Genomic DNA, 19,388 nt, shown 5'->3' on the forward strand with positions numbered 1-19,388 from the left:
GTTTCCCTACCCCCTTTAGTCGGAAAGCCGAACGCTGTCCTCGTCGTCGTCGTCGTCCGAATCGCCCGTCGGTGACGTCAAATCGCTGACGCGCACGAATCGATCGAGAAGATCGCGTAACTGTTTCAACAAATCGTCCTTAGGGCAGACGATATTCAGTATCCGCAGATCGAATTTTCCAGCCGCCGTGACGGTCTTCGTAAATTCGTTGAATCTGTAGTACTGCGTCCGAGTGGTGAAGTACAGATTGCCGTCGATGTATCGGAAGATCGACGTCACGCCGATCGGTATTCCGGGAAACGTCGCCTCAAGAGGCGTAAATCTGACAACTCTGTGATGGTCACATTCGTTTATCTCGCCCACCGAGTCGCCGTTGAACAGCACGAAAGAACGTCCTCTGTGGGTGTTCACCGCTCCGTTGATCTTCGTCTTTGCGGGAAATCCGAGTTCCTGCAGGGTTTTTGGCCAATTTGGCCGCAGAGTAAGTTCCGGATATTGAACCAAGTACACCAAATTATCCACGAACACCACGACATCGCCGGACGGCGATTGATAGGCGGCGGTCACGCGCGTGTAATTGTCGTGAAGAAAGCTCATGTGATTCGACAGGGCCAGAAGTCCGTTGTACGTCCTACCGTCCAGAGCAAACGACCAAACGTAATGCCTGTACGAGATGAACATTCAATTTTTCACGATCAATATCGCGTTCACGCGATCAAGGACGCACAGATCCGGCGACGGCGGTGGCGGCGGTGGCGGCGGTGGCGCCGGCGTCTGCGGGGGATTGTTCGCCAATTTCTCGCCGTACAAACGTTGAATGTCGACGATGTCGTATTGGTCGAGCTTGACCGGGTACTGCTTGTCGGGCGTGAACGCAAACATCACCGAAGTCCTGCGCTTGTTGTGCAACAATCCGAGAGAGTGACCGATCTCGTGCGTCAGCGTGTAATGAAGAGAGAACTTATCCGAGGGATTCCTACTGACGAAAACGTGCCACGGCTCGTCTCCGTCGACGTGCACCTCGGAGACGAAACCCGGCCTCTCGTCCATCGGGAGAGACGCGTGGGCGAGCACGCCGCCGGTGCCGTCGAATTTGTCCGTACAATTCGGACCATTCACCTCGACGTTCATGTTACCGTGATGCAGGCGTCGCCAAGATATCATAATGTCGGGATTCAATTTAGAGCGTTCGAACGTCAATGCCGAATGCTGCGACCACACGTCGAACGCGGCCTGCGCCGTGCTCAACTCGCTCTCGGTGGCTAGGTAAAAATCCCACGTCAAGTGCGTCTTCGGCCATTTCGATAGACTCGCTCTCGTTCCGTGCCTGAGGATATCTCGGAAACCGCATCGCGATTTACCCATCATCTCCAACGTTTTGTCGTTGAGCGTTCCATCGCCGGGCAGATCGTAGTACTTCTGAAAATCCTCGATGGCTCTGCGAAGAACGTCGTATTGTCTCTGAGCCGGAACCGCGTCCACATCTTTGGTCAGGTATCCGTATTTTTGCAGGTAATCGAACGCGAGCTCGTAATTTTCCTCGGTGACATTGACGCATCTCACGGCGATGAGACACGCGGTCAACGCGATTACGCGCGCGAGCCACATTGTCGAGAGCGAGAGAGAGAGACGGTGGAACCGCAATGACGGCGCGTTGCGGTTTGAGCGCGATCGCGACGAGCGGACCGGACGCGCAATGTCGATAGCGCGGACAGGTGGCGGCGGAGATCTCGGGTGGGAAGAAAATGCCTCAAATCCGGCGGACGAGTCGGTTTGACGAAACGCGTGTTTTTCCTCGATGCAAAAATCCTATCTTTATCGTAGATTATTCGCACCGCAATGTCCTCCTTTTGTCGATGCGCTTTCTGGGCGCGGATAGGTGCGGCGGCGGGGTTTCGGATGGGAAAAAATGCGTCAAATCCGGCGGACGAGTCGGTTTGATAAAAAACGCATTTTTTTCTTGATGCAAAAATGCTATTCTTAGTATATTTTTCCACCGCAATATCCTCCTTTTGTTGCATTTTTCGATATATATAAAGAACTCGAGACTAGACTTGGGTGTAGTCTATCCACATCAGTGCTCGCGTGAATTATTGTAAACTTTATACTTTTTTTTAAACATGGATAAACTCAATCAATTGAAGGGTATTTGCGAAATGCTACAAATACAAACCGCGGCTCTGACACGGGAAGTCGACGATATGTGCGACGTTGTGGGGCAGCTGCAGGCGCGAATAAGGAATATTTCGGAAAAGATGCCTCCCTGCCTGCAGCTGACAGTACGAGTCAACGAGGACGCGGTCATGTTGGAGAGAACGTAAGTACTTTACTTTCAAATTATTTATTAACACCATTTTATTGTTATTAATTAACATTTTTATATATTCATATTTATTAATTATATTTTTATTTTTACTCTTGTGCAGAACCATCATCATTTCGTTGGCAAAGAAGTGTCGGAATCAGATTTGTGTCTTCGTGAGCAGAATACGTGGGATGTACAGAGACGTCGCCCGTTTGAACGCTACCGAGGAGGTAGTCGCAGATCGTTCCCAGTCACACAACGGTGACAAGCCGTACATTCAAGAACGAGAAGTAGTAAACATCGATGACGACGAAAATGTCCCCGAAGGTTGGCCGTCACAAAAGTGAAACGTATTATTAAAAAATAAATGAAATATATGGTATCAAAAAATAAATGAATTATATGTTATCAAAAATTAAATGAAATATATGTTATTAAAATAAATAAAATATATGTTATTACAATAAATAAAATATATGTTATTTTTTTATCTTATCGCTCCCTACCCACACAATCTCACGTTCAGTGTTATCGCTCGCGGAAACACCTCACGTTGGAGCGGCTCAGCGTTATCGCTCACTCGCGCGCTTGCAACCGCATCTCGCGCTGGAGCGACTCGACGTTATCGCTCATTCGCGCTTGTATCCACGCCTTGCGTTCGGCGTTCTCTTTCTTTTCCTTATTACGCTCTCGTTTTTTCGCTCTTTCAGGTTTCGCGCTCTCTGTTTATCTTGTTAAGAAATATCACGATCGGCCATTTCTACGCACTCGGCAGCTTACAATGTTTATCGCGTTCCCGCGACCGGCCATTTTTACGCACTCGACAGCTCATAATGTATGTACAGAATACGGGGAATAGTAATGTGAAAAAAAAACGAATAACGTTGTTCATTGATTTTTTACATTCGTTTTTTTATTTAATACAATATATATATGGATACACATTCAGTAAAAAAAGAAAAAAAATGAGTAAACACAATATAGATAGATCGATAAGTTACTTTTCTACCCATAATCATAATGCATCTATTTTTGCTAAAATCTGTTCGAAACAAGCATTGATTAAATATAATATAGATAGATGGATACATATGGAGTAAAAAAAATGAATAATACGATAAAATTTTAATTAATTATATCATACAAGTAATATACTATAATATGTCTTTTACATATAATGTGCGGAGTCGATGCTGGACAGACATTCGCGTCGCTCGATCCACCAGTCGCGCAGCTTCAGCACGTTCTCCATCGCGCAGCACCGTTGATGAAATCTGCAGCGAAACGCGCGATTGGGGCGAGGGAACTCCAGGCGATCGACGTCGTCGTACTTGTCGTCGATGGACGTGATCGACGCGTTGAGGTTGTAAACGGCGTCGCCGAGAATTTCCTCCAGCCACCTCTTCTTTTCGAGCCCCTTCACGTAGATTTGCACGCCGGGCGTCTCTTCTTTTTCCCACGTTTCTTCCAGGCCGTCGCACACCGCGCGTCGAATTATCGTCCTCGCCAGACGGTAGTCCACGTCCCCGTCCTCCCACGGAGGCCGTGGTGATTCGCCATCAGCCAGCTGGCCCTTTCCTTCTCGGCCCTCGTCAGCAGATCCCAACTCATCGGGGCGCGAAACACGTGATGGGCGAGTACGCGCGTTTCGTTTCGCAGCACGGCCACCTCCTTCGTGAAGAATTTCTCGCCTACCACAAAGCCCTGTAGGTCGACGAAGATCGTCGTCGTTGTCGTTGTCGCCGCGGCCATCAAGTCGACGTGTGTTGAAATAAAAAAAACAGTAAAGATGTGCTTAAACCGCCCGTTCCTAACGGTCTGAGGAACGATGAAAAGATCCTCGAATTTTATATGTGCCTCGTTTCCGGGAAATGGTTTTTTTTCTACAACCGCATTTTTTATATGTGCCACGTTTCCGAGAAATGGTTTTTTCTACAACCACATTTTCCGTTAGATAATTTTGCGCCTAACGTTGGTCAGCGGACTGTACTCGATGACGCGATCGTGAACCATGAGACAAAAGGCGGTGGTTTTCGACGGGACGTTTTCCTTGCATTTGAATTCGATGCGCACGTCCATGGTGGCGCTTTTCACCGATTCGTTTTGACGGGAACAGTCGATCACCACGAGCGGAGCTACCCTCGCGAATTCGCGCGTGGATAAGAGCGCGTTGTCGCGACCGTCCCCGTAGTACGTTCCTCGAAATTTCGCGTACATCTCGTACAGCACGGCAAACATGTCGTTTTCGAAATCCGCGTTCACGTCGTCGTAGGGATAGAATTCCGAGTAGAGATACAATTTCACGTTGGTGAGCGTGCAATGATCGAATCTCGAAGCGTCCTCCGTGAATTCGTTTCACCGTCCGGTCTGCAGCGCGAATATGACGTATCGCGTCTTCTCCAATTGCGGCGCGGCTTTCACGACCCACGAATGCTTGGTCGTGCTCTGCAGCAAGGGAAATTCGTACAGATCCCAAAAGCGAAAGCCCACGCTCAGAAATCGTCCGCTCTCCAACGTTCGCAGTAGCCATAACTTAGTCACGTCGTTCAACGATACGTGCGGCATACGCCATTGCACCTTCATTAGCGTAATTTTAGGATCCTTGGCCGGATCTCTCGGCACGTTTTTCCTCGGATCTACGACGCAATTGACGTCGTGACGAGCGCGTATCAGGATAATCTTGTGTTTCGCGTTTATCACCACGCGTCTGTAGTGCTCGCAGAAACCCAACAGATCTTTCAAATATACGCAAAAGGTGAAATCACCGGATGCGCTTTTCAGATTCGATTCGTTCGTCGGATAACTCATCCATCCGGCGTTCTGCAGTCTTCTAGATTATTCGGGGGTCAGCGACACGTAGTTCTTTATGGTGCTGGTAACTCCGACGTTTCTACACCGATCGATCTCCACGCCGTCGAGTTCGTAGCGAATTTCGTCGAACATAAACGCGACGCAGTTGTTAACCAATTTCGCGTATTGCCTTTGATCATCCTTCCCCGCCGACGTCGTCGCGCCGTCGTCGTCGTGAATAAGGCGTCCCTCGACGTACAGAAAACTGTCGCACGGCAGCGTATACAGATCCTGCTGTTGTATGGGTATTCGTATCTCGTCGTTGTACCCAAACGTTGTGCTGACGTACGGGTTATACGTGTGAATCTCGATTCCGACGATGCGCTTGTCGAAGATCGGCTCACCGCCGATACTCAGTATGTCGACCATTATTTTTTCCCTTGATATAGAAACGACGCGACGGCGAGGAGTTTCTCACGGCGAGACCCAACGATCGTAGGAACTTAAAGTTGGCGCTGCTGAGAACGGCTCTCCTTTCTCCTCCTCCGCCAGCTCTTCTCTTCCCTTCACCACCGATCTCGTCGTAGAGCGGGCTAGCTCGCTCGTTCGTGCTCGATCCGTTCAAAACGAGCATCCCTCTCTCTTCAGGTTGCGCACACACACACACGCACGCACACACACACTAACTGCGACGACGTACGTGCAGTCTGATCCTTATCTCCTCACCGCGAAAGTCGATCAGCCGATCGTTCTGATCCACGACTCGCACCGTGATATCGGTAAAGTTTCGCGCGACGATCGGGAGGTAAATGATCTGCGTCGGAGTCTCCGACAGTTTATATCCCGGCAGCACTTTCGGCGCGAATTCGTGGATCGCGTGCACCGAGCGTACGTTGCTGTACGCTCCCGCGGTGATGTTGCATTCGATGCGAATCACGTTAACGCTCATGACGTCAACGGGTCTGTCGGAAACGTACCATTTGTTCGGTTTTAAAATGCGTCTGAAACGTTCGATGATTGTAGGTTACGATTGCGCTATCGCTGTCACCTAGATATCGCGCGAGATCCTTCGACGGACGAAGATTTCCAAACGCGTCGAAGTAGATCGCCGCGTTTCTCCTTTTCGCGTAAGCGACCCAATGCGTGCCGGGACCCGCCGCGTCGTCGAGATTCACGATGCCGCACTCCGCGTGTCGCATCCTCGTCGGCAGAGCGTCGTGCATAAACACTCCACGGAAGAACGGTATGCGCAGGCGACGGGCCGCTCGATTAAGCTGCTCGTTCGTCGTGACGCCGTACGGCGGCAGGCGCGCTAACGTCGTTCTCTCTTTCCGCGAAATTTTTTTTTTGGATTTTTCTCACGTTACCTCCGCGCTTCTTATAGGGCGCGAGGTACAACCCGCGACCCTCCATCGCGCGATTGTGTCGCTGCAATTCGTCAAGTTGCCGTTGCGCCGCTTTGCCGGCGCTCACCGCTTTGGCCACACCTGCCGCGTCACCAATCAAGGAACCGAGCGCGCCCAACATCGGTAGAAAAGGCAAGAAGCCCCCGCGTTTCGCCGTCGGAAGTATCCTCCGTTTCCTCTTCCCGCTCTTCCTCGCGTTTCTCCTCGATCCCGTTCCTTTCGTCTTTTTCCGTTTTCGTTTTTCCATACCCATGCCCAGTTTCGTCTTCGCCTTCATAGCCGCCCATATGGCCGCCGCGGCGAGTCTCTCACCGACCGTGGAATCCTTCGCGGTGACGCGCTTGCGCGCCCTCTCGGCGAGCAATCGATCGGCGACGTGTCGTTCGGCGAGCTCGCCGCTTCGGGAGTACGCGACGTCGTGCTCTCGACACGCCGCGTCCAACGGATTTATTCCTTTTTCACCGCGCGCTAGTCTTTTCGCCCGACGCGTACCGGGTCCGCAGAACTGATAGCCGGGTACGTGCAGCTCGAAGGGAAGAGCGTTTATCGCGCGATCGAGCAGACCGGCGCCGCACGCGCGCCGCATTCAATCGCGGTTGCTGGGAGGGCTTTCTTTTTACTTTAAAAATGTTAGTTTTTTTTCTTCTTATCCAGGTGAGTCGACGACTCACCGTTCGGGGTGAGCGCGCGGTTGCACTCGTAGCAGTCCTTAATGAGCGGCGGTGGTCCGTCTATGTGCGTTCGCTGCCTCGGACGATTGTAATGTTCCCTACACGGGCGATATCTCTGCACCTCGGGATCCGCTTTTATGTGTTCCGGTAAACGGTCCCACAACAAATGCACGAATTTCTCATAATTACGCAATAGAACGATCTTCGGAACGAATTCCAACTCCTCGGCCGTTAGATTGAGAATATCGTGTCTGTCCGTCAGTATCGGAAACATCTCGATCACCGATGCACGCGCGAACGATTCGTTGCTTTCGAATTAATTTTTTTGTACGGATGCGACGACGCGCTCGCGCTACTTATACCTACGCGCGAGGCGTTCGCGCACGCGCGACGAAACGACGCGACGTCAGCGCTCCCCTTCTTTTTCGAGGAGCTCATCGCGAACGAATCGAGCGAGCGCGCGCCTGCGGAAAAGACCGAGAGAGAAAGAGAGAGAGCGAAAAAAATGCGATTCGTGCGACAGTCGGTGACGATAAGGGTCTCGAATCTGGATCGCAAAACGCTGACGAGGTCGGGCACCGTCGAGAGAGAAAACGGAGAATCGCGCAGGCACGGTCTTCTCCTGCCGAACGTCGTGCGCTGCATCATTTGCGGGCCCTCCAATTGCGGTAAGACAAACGTTCTGCTGAGTCTGCTGGAACAACCGCACGGTCTTCGTTTCGAGAACGTATACGTGTACTCGAAATCTCTGCAACAACCGAAGTATCGATACCTCGAACGATTGTTCGAACCTATGGACGAGATCAGCTATCGCGCGTTTTCCGACAATCGCGACGTCGTTCCGCCCGACGAGGCGCTTCCCGACTCAGTCTTCGTCTTCGATGACGTGGCCTGCGACAAACAGGACCGTATGAGGGAGTACTTCTCTATGGGTCGACATTCGAATATCGATTGCTTCTATCTCTGTCAAACGTACGCTAAAATATCGAAACATCTCGTGCGCGATAATGCAAATCTGTTGATCCTGTTCAGGCAGGACGGCACCAATCTGCGACACGTGTACGACAATCACGTGAACATCGATATGTCGTACGACGAGTTTCGCGCGTTCTGTCGCGAGTGTTGGCGACGCACCTACGGTTTTGCTGTGATAGACAAGGACAGCGCGTTGCGAGGCGGACGGTACAGACGGGGGTTCCACGACTTCGCCGTGCTGTAGAGCCGATCAGTGCGCTTCGCCGAACGACGCGAGCATGAGCGCGATCGCGGGGGAAAGGACGGCGCGTGAGATAGCCAAGACGCGCGCCTCGATTCGTAGGAAGTACGCCGCTCTCAGGGCCGGGAAAATGGAGAGCGAGATCGCTCAGGAAAAGAGGTACGAGCCTATCGTCAAACCTCTGAAACGGCTCGCCGACGATGTGGAACGTAAGAGTAAAGAGCCGGGCAGGTATGACGACGACGACGGCTTTGCGCTGACGAAAAAAATTAAAACGAAGGAGGCGAGGAAGGACAGCGAGAACGACGACTACGACGATGGTGGCGCCGACTTGGAAGGCGAATACGAGGAGGACGACGACGACGTATTTACGCCAATAAGAACAACAACGACCGGGGGGAAAAGGGAGTCGCGTCCGGCACGGTTGAGTTCGGCACCCGCGACGACGACGACGATGACGAGCTCCACGCCGATCCACACCGATTCGGTCCAGTTTCTACCCAGAGAACGCGAGATCGTCTCGAAAACGACGACTCCACCTCCCGCGCTAGAGACGTCCGTTAGAAAGTCTCTCAGCACGGTGGAAGGTCGCGACTTTCTGCACAGCCAACTAGGACCGTTAGGCCGGGAATATCGCTCTTCTGAGCGGTGAGAGAAAAAAGGACATCGACAACGTCTACGGAGTGTATCTCGGCGAAAACGGCACGATGCTGGGCAACAAGCGATTCGACGTTGCCGCGGACGATTCCGTGATCGTCGACGGTGTGCGGTACAAGGGCACGCGCGGCCTGTACGAGTTGATCTTCATACGAGCTCCCGACGCTAAGGCCTATACGGACAGAGACAAACGAACGTATAGGAGTATACTTTTCGCTACCAGCGCTCACAAACGCGATCGCGGCGCCGGCAAGAACGTCATGGGCAACAAGGGACACAAGTACAAAAATATAATAGCGCCGCTAATACTTCCGTCTCGCAAAGTCGGGACTACAAAGGGCGACTTTGTGAGCTAGGATTCCTACGACGCGAGGGAGCGCAAGATACGGCGGGTAGCCGCGCCGGAGGACAGCGACGACGCGACAAACAGGAGTTACGTCGAGGACGCGATCGAACGGCTCAGGGAAATCGTGACCGGTGAGATCGAGAAGAAAAACGCGACGCTGAAGAACGACGCGCTCCGTTTGGACGAGGAATCTTACGACGCGAGAGAGCGCAAGATACGGCGCTTAGCCGCGCCGGAGGTCGGCACCGACGCGACGAACAAGAGCTACGTAGAGGGCGCGATTGGGCAACTGAAAAACGTTTTGATCGAAGAGATTAAAAATAACAACGCGATCCGAAAATTGGGGAACGAAATCGCGGCGCTGGAAAGCGTCGCGCTCCGTTTGAACGCTCAGGATTCCTACGACGCGTCGGGACGCAAGATACGACGCGTAGCCGCGCCGGAGGTCGGCGCCGACGCGGCCAACAGGAGCTTCGTCGAGGGAGCGATCACGGAGCTCGGAAAGACTTTGAGTGATGCAATAAAAGAATTTAAAAAAAAGTTCGTTACTGTGACAGATAAGCTCGAGGTCGAACTCATCGCGATCAAAACCGTTTTACGGATTATCAAACAAAAATGAGCGTGGAGAAACGAAGACTCGTAGAGGAACTGCACGCGCCGGCGAGGAAGAACTTTCCCCGTTGCCGCGTCGTGGTGCGCGGTTACGACGATCTGTGGCAGGCCGACGTGGTCGAGATGCCTCCCTATTCGCGCCAAAACGCGGGTAACAATTACATTCTGACGGTCATCGACGTGCTGAGCAAGTACGCCTGGGCGATCCCGCTCAAAACCAAGAGCGGAAAGGAGGTCGCGACGGCTCTGCGAAAGATCTTTCGCGAGGACGCGCGGTGCCCTGAGAATCTGCAGATGGACAAGGGAAAGGAATTCTACAACGCCGACGTGCGCGAGATCCTCGACGCGCGCAAGGTGAATCACTACTCCACGTATTCGGTGATGAAAGCGTCGGTGGTGGAGAGATTCAATCGCACGTTGAAGAACGACATGTGGAAGCTCTTCACGCTTCAGGGATCGTACAGATGGATCGACTCGCTGCCGAGCCTCCTGTCGAATTACAATCGTCGCAGACACAGAACGATCAGAATGCGCCCGGCGGACGTGACGCCCACCGTCGCCAAAAGGCTGCTGCGCACGGTGTACAGTCGCGCGAAGATCGCCGCGCCGGCGAGGTTTCGAGTCGACGACCCGGTGCGCGTGAGCAAATTCAAAACGATCTTCGAAAAGGGCTACACACCCAATTGGACCACCGAAATCTTTCGCATAGCCAAAGTGCAAAGGACCAATCTCGTTACGTATCTGTTGAAGGACATTCGCGGGGAAGCGATAGCCGGAGGGTTCAACGAACACGAGTTGCTGCGCGTCTCCGATCCCGACGTCTATCTCGTGGAAAAGGTCCTGCGTAAGCGCGGCAATCAGGTGTACGTGAAATGGCTGGGAATGGACAGTTCGCACAATTCGTGGATAGATAAGGCATCTGTATTATAACAAAAAAAAAATTAGACACACAACGTGTACTTTATTAAGGTAGTTCGATGATGAAAGGCTGAGGTCAAAACAATGTTTACAATTTTTATTTATATGATTATAAAAGAATAGAATAACGCATCGCAAAGCTTTATAACAACGTAAAAAAAAGACCATTAGTAAGTAATTTTTTAGGTTGTAAAATAATATTTTGCCCAAAACAGATTAAAATAAAGTGTGTGTTAACGCGTCGCTTGACTAGTTTTTAACATTAATTAAAAAACTGTACGGTGGATCGTGTTCACTTTCAACTATAGGCTTTCTCATTGTGTCTTCTCTTCATCGATATATATCGTTTGAACATTCTTGGCAAAAGATTTTTTTGCAGACTTGTGTTATTCATAGGAAAATAGAATTTTTATTATTGCGCAACACAAAACACTTACACCGTCACACGGATACGTTATTTGCAAACGCATCTTGACACTGTCACTGTTCAAATGTACTTTGTTTTTTTTTAAAAAGACTTCGCGTCGTTGTCTCAAAAGACTGTGGATTGACTACACCCAAGTCTAGCCGGGAGTTCTTTATATATCGAGACAGTGCAACAAAAGGAGGATATTGCGGTAAACAAAAGGAGGATATTGCGGTAAACAAAATATACTAAGAATAGCATTTTGCATAGATGAAAATATGCGTTTTATCAAACCGACTCATACGCCGGAATCGTCGACGCTTTTTTTCCCAGCGCGAATGAGACGTGTGTGAAGCTAGCATCTCAAGTGTTAGCATCTCACAAATAAACTGCAAATTCACTTGTATCCAGCATAGTTCTACAGTTCCTGATAATTTTTAACAATAGTTCTGATAAATTTACTATTAAAATCGCATTTTTAAGAAATGAGATGCTAACTTCCAAAAACACCTGACAGCATCTCATCGTATTTCGAATACATGATCACGGAGGAGTAAGATTCCATAGAGTTCTCCAGTCTAGACACATTCTGTCAATAGTTCTGACGATTAAACTCCGTAGAAAATAATTTATAATTACAAAACCCATCTGATCCCATGTCTATGAGGCTGGCGTGGAAACTCACTAATTATTTACAGTTCTAGAGTTTCTCTATGAGTTAAACAAATAATTCCGACCATTAAAGCAAAAGAATTGATTCAAAGTTGACTAAGACGACAACTTCACGTTGCGTCTTAATTTGTCTTACAGCAGTTCCCTTACTATATCTCGTCAGATTTTAATTTGCAATTAAAAACGAGTTCTATAAAGAGTTCTGCAGTTTAAAACCAAAAACATCGATTAAAATAACGTGAAAAACTAACGAATATAGTGCAACAAATATTTTTCCAACATAGTTCTGTATAATTATGAATACATTTATGCATTTTTTAAAGAGTTCTAGACACTATCAACGTTGTGTTTTCAAAAAAATTAATACTGCCCGGAAAACGCATTTTAATACAGATAAAGGTGAGATGCTGGACGATATTCGAGAGTTCTACTGATCGTAAAATATTTTTCGCGCAATTCTAAATGTATTTAACAATTTCCTAAAGAGTTCTGATCACTACCAGCGTTGTTATTTTTTAAATAATTAATACTGCCTAAAAAACGCATTTTAAGACAAATAAGGGTGAGACGCTAGTCGATATTCGATAGTTATGGTCATCGTAAAATATTTTTCATGCAGTTCTAAACGTATTTAACAATTTCTCGAAGAGTTCTGGCCACTACCAGCGTTGTGTTATTTTTTAAATAATTAATACTGCCCGGAAAATGCATTTAAAGACAGATAAGGGTGAGATGCTAGTCGATATTTGATAGTTCTAGTCATCGTAAAATATCAAATTCTTGAAGAGTTCTGAGCATTACCAGCGTTGTGTTATATTTTAAATAATTAATACTGACCGGAAAATGCATTTTAAGACAGATAAATGTGAGATGCTAGTCGATATTCGATAGTTCTGGTCATCGTAAAATATTTTTCATGCAGTTCTAAACGTATTTAACAATTTCCCAAAGAGTTCTGGCCACTACCAGCGTTGTGTTATTTTTTAATGTACAATAGTTATTTTTCGAGATAATATATACGTAAAAGTGGCGTAATTTAATGATTTCATTAAATTGGAATACAAAAGTTGCCTTCCATTTACATCAAAACTCAGATAATTTTCACTTGTGACGTCATAACTCAGTTAAATGCACGTTCTTTTTGCATGCTGGAAAGTGAGATTCAACTGAGTTTTTATCCACAATAGAGACCATGTGCTTTAATGAATCTAATAAACTCACATTAAAAGTGAGGCTATATATATATATGGACCTGTGTTATTATGCGATAGCTTTGTCACCAAAATAAGTAGGTAAATACATATCTTACCTGAGTCTAAAATATTCACGTAACTGAGTGACTCAGATCACTCGAGTGTAAATGGAAAAAGCAACTAATAATACGTATCACTTGAGTTTTTTTATTTATTTATTTTTTTTAAATAAAGAGATACTACAACTTGGGTTTATTAAATCTTAGTTACACGATATCTCTTACACTCAGCATTACCCAGAGCCAACGACGGGGACGTGGTAAGACTTTGGCTCCATTCTTTTTTTTTGTTTTCTTTTTTATAAATTTTTATGTTTTTTTAATATTTTTTGTTTTTATATTTTTTTATATTTTTTATTTTTGTTTTATATTTTTTTTGTTTATTTATATTTTTTATCTGCTTTTCGTATTTATAGTGTTTTTTGTATTGTTGTTTTTTCTTTCTTATAATGTTTTCAATGCGTAGCCTTTCCTTTAAACGTATTTTTCTTAGTGCAAAAGTAATTTTTTGTTATAAAATTTAGAAAATAATCACAAGTAACCTAATTAGGAAAATTATCTGCATAATCAATAGTTATTCTCTTTACTTAACGATTTTCTTTATATATTTTTAATCTTAATATTTTTTAATCTTAATATGTCCGTTATTCCTATTTGTTAATGTTTTTTACCTACAAACGTATACAAAATCAGATGAGGTTGGATTGCTTTGATTGGATTAACGCTTTCACGAGATGGTCCCACATCATTGTACTCGTGCCAGTACATCCCAGATTTAGTGTATCCAATGTAGTGACCCGCCGACCAACTTACAGCACCGGCTAATGAATACATTCTATTCTTTATCTCGATAATTTTTGTTATTGAATCAAGTGTGCAGGAAATAGCTTTGGTCTTAGTGTAACTCTCATCAGTTACAACACTTGTATCAATGATCACGTGCGGCCCATATTCTATATCGTCTTCAATGAGCGTGCTGCACCTTCGACATGTCCGTTTTGTTTTATGTTATTGCCTGCTGCATGAAACCGAAACCGTAACACAGTATTAAATCAACATTGATGCTGAGAGCAATGCTTTGCGTGTTAAAATTATATCCGCATTGGCAGAAAACTTTTGTTTTGTGGCTTGGTATATCTTCAAAAACATATTGAGCTAAGTGGGCAACGTTACACTCAGTATCCAGGCGCTTTATTGTTCTTGTGAACGATTCCATTTTGAACAGTCCCATTTTGGAAAGTATGTCTGCTCTCTCTCGGTAATCAACCATCGTGAGTTTTTGCTTGCCTGTTAGTATTTTCAGAGCCAATCGTATGGTCTGATTATTCGATTTCTTAAGTATCTCGCAATAGACTCGATTTGATGCCATCGCGCTCATGATTACTTGAAACAACGAATCATACGCACAAGTTTTCTTTAGGTTGAGCCTAAACTTTTCCAGAATTACAGGCTCGCAAAACAAGCCATTTTTAAATACAGGAAGTTTTGAGACCTTGGTATCTTTAATATTTTTGCTCTTTTCTTGACCGGAGAGTCTTTTGGCTCAGCGATGTTCCTTGATTCCTTTTCGGCTTTCCCACGCCAATTCTCATACGTATTCCAAATGTTGCAGTCATTAGCCGTACTCGATAGGATGTCTTTATCACCTATGAAGGGATCACTTATTGTCAAACTGTCCTCACAATCCGCATCGGTCTCGTCGTTGATAAAATTCGATACGTTTTTACACTCTGTCGGTTTTAACTGTTCATGACCAATTGAAGAAGTCTCACTATTATCGTCCGATATATCAATTTTATTACCATGTTCAGTGCATTCTATTTCTGTCTCTGTCGATTTTTGCTCTTCATTGCCAATTTGAGGAGTCTCGCTGTCATTGTGTGGTATGTCGATTCCATTATCATGTTGGGTGTTTTCCGTACTTCTGTGTGGTTCGTAGTCAGATGTTGTTTCTAATCCGCTAGCCGCAAAACTGAATTCGGATTCTCTAGAGCTTTGGATGCGTGATTCAGATTTATCCTTATTAGTGATTTTTCTGCCTTTTAAATCTCTTTTTTCTATTAATGGCAGATCTCGTTCATTAGAAGCCAGTTTCACTTTGCCATCAAGATGGTCCAAATGAAGAAGAACGAACTTATCAATGCGCATTGGCAATTTAATGTCAAACGCACGGCGTTTCAAATCGTTAAACTCTGATTCCACCGACGAGGACGTTACTATTATTGAACTTTCTTCGAAATGACATCGCATAATGCCGGTCCAAAGCGGCAGATACGGAATTAACTGTTTTTTCAGACAATTAGCAAAGTCGGGATTGAAACATGCGTTAATTACGCTTCCGTTTCTCAATTTTCTGCTGATATTTTCCGCATTTCAGTTAAATGTGCTCGCCCACATCTGCCAGTCGGTATCAATGTCGTCTTCTGCATCACTACTCTCGCTGTCCTCATTAGATTCTTCGACATTATCCTCAATATCCTTGAAAGGAACTCCTTGAATTGTCTTATTGAGGGCTTGGATACGTATTTCAGCTGGTACTGGCACTCCGTCGCTCGTGTTGCCGATTGATTCACTTAATGATACGACCAGTATTGATTCAATAAAATAGGTCAACGTCTCGAAATCTTGCATTTGATATGCTTAGGAAATACACCGTATATAGAAATTTCGTGCTGCGCTTATTTTTCGGTCAAAGCATTTCCACCGGGACACCATGAAGATAAAATGACTTACATCAAGCCTTATATATGACACTGGTATCACCCGAGAGCCTTGTACAACAGCATCGTAGCATTTTTGTAAATAGTCTCGCATATTGTTACATCTGCCAAATACTTCGGCAACGGCATTTATCAAAGCACGTCCGAAGTCACATACGACTGTAGGGGGTCGGGGCGCACCTTTGGACACAATAAATCGTAAAAAATGCGCAATCAGAAACGATCTTTGATCAGCAGATACCATCTGAAAAACTGGTACACTACCTTCTTTGGTTACCACCATGCATTGATATACGAACACATGTGGGTCTTCCCGTTGCATCAATCGTTAGAATAGCACTTGGATTTTTTTTGCACCGAGCAGTGTAGATTTGTTGCTGTTCTGGTGACCAATACATGCAATGAAATTTTAGTAAACCAATGCTGTGAATAGAACCCGCATATTTTCCATATTTTAATTGTTGAAGCAGGTTAATCGGAGGATTCACGAAATCCAACCCAAGTAACTTAAGTAATTGCTGCTCCTTTGCTTTGCGTAAGGTAGCAGCATTTGGCACGATTGGCAAATTTTTTCCTCCAAACTTCTTCATACGCTTTGCCTCGTTTCGCTGGAAAGTGACTGCATCTTTTCGTTGCTCTATCATTTGATTGGCCACTTTTTCACGGCGTTTGCCTCTCAATTGTCTCTTTTTTCTGTTTGTGTGAAGCTGAGATCGAATGTTTTCTATTCGACATAAAAATATCATGTCAACGTCTCTTGTTGGCGCATTCTGCAACCGACCGGTTATTTTAGCTTTGCAGTCGGTGCAATCTGCAGTAGCAGAGGGAGTCACCAAATTGTTTTTAAAAGAAAATACACAGTCGATCGATCGATGCTGCTGGCATATTCGCTCAGCAATGACATCGGCCCATCCTTCTTGTAATTTCCAATAAATTCGCCCACCAGAGATTTTCTTTTTTGGACTAATTTCTAGCCATTTTTGAGCAGATAGAACCAATTTTATTTTCTTGCAATCCACATTTTCCGACAAGTTGCAACTAGGATCGGTACTTGAATCAGCATCGAAAGATCTATTGCTAATGTTGGGATTTTTGTCTCCCTCTGGATTAATTTTATGCGTCGACGCGATTAATGTCCTGAAACCATTGCGATCCTCATTAACAACCGTATATACGTGACGTGGTTCAATATGTGAACCTCGCAGCGCCATACGATTGTCAACGAGGCGATAAACTGGATGCGATGGAGGTAAAATTCTACCGTTAACATCAAGAGTTCGGCAATCATTCTGGAGCAAAATCTCTTCTAATGTCAACGTATACTCGACCTAAAATGCGAGGTAATATCTTCTACACTTTTAGCGGTACTTCAATTTTTTTGATCATTTATAAATTAAGACGAGAGTTGACGAACATGTATATATGCCGATACGAAAGAAAATATAATATGTATTAATCGAAAGAGCTGTTTTAAAATCATGCACAAAGTGGATTTGTAAGCCTGTGGGTTTTGATCAGATTTTACGAATTTTGAGATTCGAATAAAAAAAAAGAAGTAAAAATAAAATTAATACTTAATATATCGTCAAAAATATTAATGCAAAAATTCAATAAAGTTTGATAATAGAATCGACGGTAACAAATAAACATATGAAGAAGTAATGATTTCTATACATTTCATAGAGATCACATACGTCATACGATATCAGTTTAATTCACGTATTAAAAAAATTAGGAATATCGACGTCGTAATCATCAGTAAGAGAAGCACGCTTATGTCAACCTAACGGAAGAAATAAGGTTTCGTACACTATGTGATAAGGATCGTGGTGGCGTGACGGGCGACAGCGCTTGCCCCACCACAGCGTTGTGTCCACGCGTGCGCAATCGATAATAGCACGTAGAGGGGATATGCTGCTGGTACGTGGAGGGGAGCGCTCGACGCGTATAAAAGTAATGATAGACTCCAAGCCAAGCGTCGAGCGCTCCCCTCCACGTACCAGCAGCATATCCCCTCTACGTGCTATTATCGATTGCGCACGCGTGGACACAACGCTGTGGTGGGGCAAGCGCTGTCGCCCGTCACGCCACCACGATCCTTATCACATAGGTCTATTCTCTTGATGCGTGTGTACGAAACCTTATTTCTTCCGTTAGGTTGACATAAGCGTGCTTCTCTTACTGATGATTACGACGTCGATATTCCTAATTTTTTTAATACGTGAATTAAACTGATATCGTATGACGTATGTGATCTCTATGAAATGTATAGAAATCATTACTTCTTCATATGTTTATTTGTTACCGTCGATTCTATTATCAAACTTTATTGAATTTTTGCATTAATATTTTTGACGATATATTAAGTATTAATTTTATTTTTACTTCTTTTTTTTTATTCGAATCTCAAAATTCGTAAAATCTGATCAAAACCCACAGGCTTACAAATCCACTTTGTGCATGATTTTAAAACAGCTCTTTCGATTAATACATATTATATTTTCTTTCGTATCGGCATATATACATGTTCGTCAACTCTCGTCTTAATTTATAAATGATCAAAAAAATTGAAGTACCGCTAAAAGTGTAGAAGATATTACCTCGCATTTTAGGTCGAGTATACGTTGACAGAATGCCTTACGATAAACTGATATTAGAAGAGATTTTGCTCCAGAATGATTGCCGAACTCTTGATGTTAACGGTAGAATTTTACCTCCATCGCATCCAGTTTATCGCCTCGTTGACAATCGTATGGCGCTGCGAGGTTCACATATTGAACCACGTCACGTATATACGGTTGTTAATGAGGATCGCAATGGTTTCAGGACATTAATCGCGTCGACGCATAAAATTAATCCAGAGGGAGACAAAAATCCCAACATTAGCAATAGATCTTTCGATGCTGATTCAAGTACCGATCCTAGTTGCAACTTGTCGGAAAATGTGGATTGCAAGAAAATAAAATTGGTTCTATCTGCTCAAAAATGGCTAGAAATTAGTCCAAAAAAGAAAATCTCTGGTGGGCGAATTTATTGGAAATTACAAGAAGGATGGGCCGATGTCATTGCTGAGCGAATATGCCAGCAGCATCGATCGATCGACTGTGTATTTTCTTTTAAAAACAATTTGGTGACTCCCTCTGCTACTGCAGAAACCTATGCAAAGTTCATTGGTTATTGCACCGACTGCAAAGCTAAAATAACCGGTCGGTTGCAGAATGCGCCAACAAGAGACGTTGACATGATATTTTTATGTCGAATAGAAAACATTCGATCTCAGCTTCACACAAACAGAAAAAAGAGACAATTGAGAGGCAAACGCCGTGAAAAAGTGGCCAATCAAATGATAGAGCAACGAAAAGATGCAGTCACTTTCCAGCGAAACGAGGCAAAGCGTATGAAGAAGTTTGGAGGAAA

General features: G+C 45.3%; 1 protein-coding gene across 1 annotated transcript; it reads right to left on the minus strand.

The window, feature by feature from the left end:
- Positions 1-681: 681 nt before the first annotated feature.
- On the minus strand, positions 682-1,608 carry LOC143899108 (stromelysin-1-like). The gene has a single exon (XM_077409112.1). The coding sequence runs from the start codon at positions 1,606-1,608 to the stop codon at positions 682-684; it is 927 nt and encodes a 308-aa protein (XP_077265238.1).
- Positions 1,609-19,388: the final 17,780 nt, after the last annotated feature.

The sequence above is a fragment of the Temnothorax americanus genome, unplaced genomic scaffold, assembly GCF_048541705.1.
Source record: "Temnothorax americanus isolate GAGA-0224 unplaced genomic scaffold, ASM4854170v1 Scaffold251, whole genome shotgun sequence".
NCBI classification, from domain to species: domain Eukaryota; kingdom Metazoa; phylum Arthropoda; class Insecta; order Hymenoptera; family Formicidae; genus Temnothorax; species Temnothorax americanus.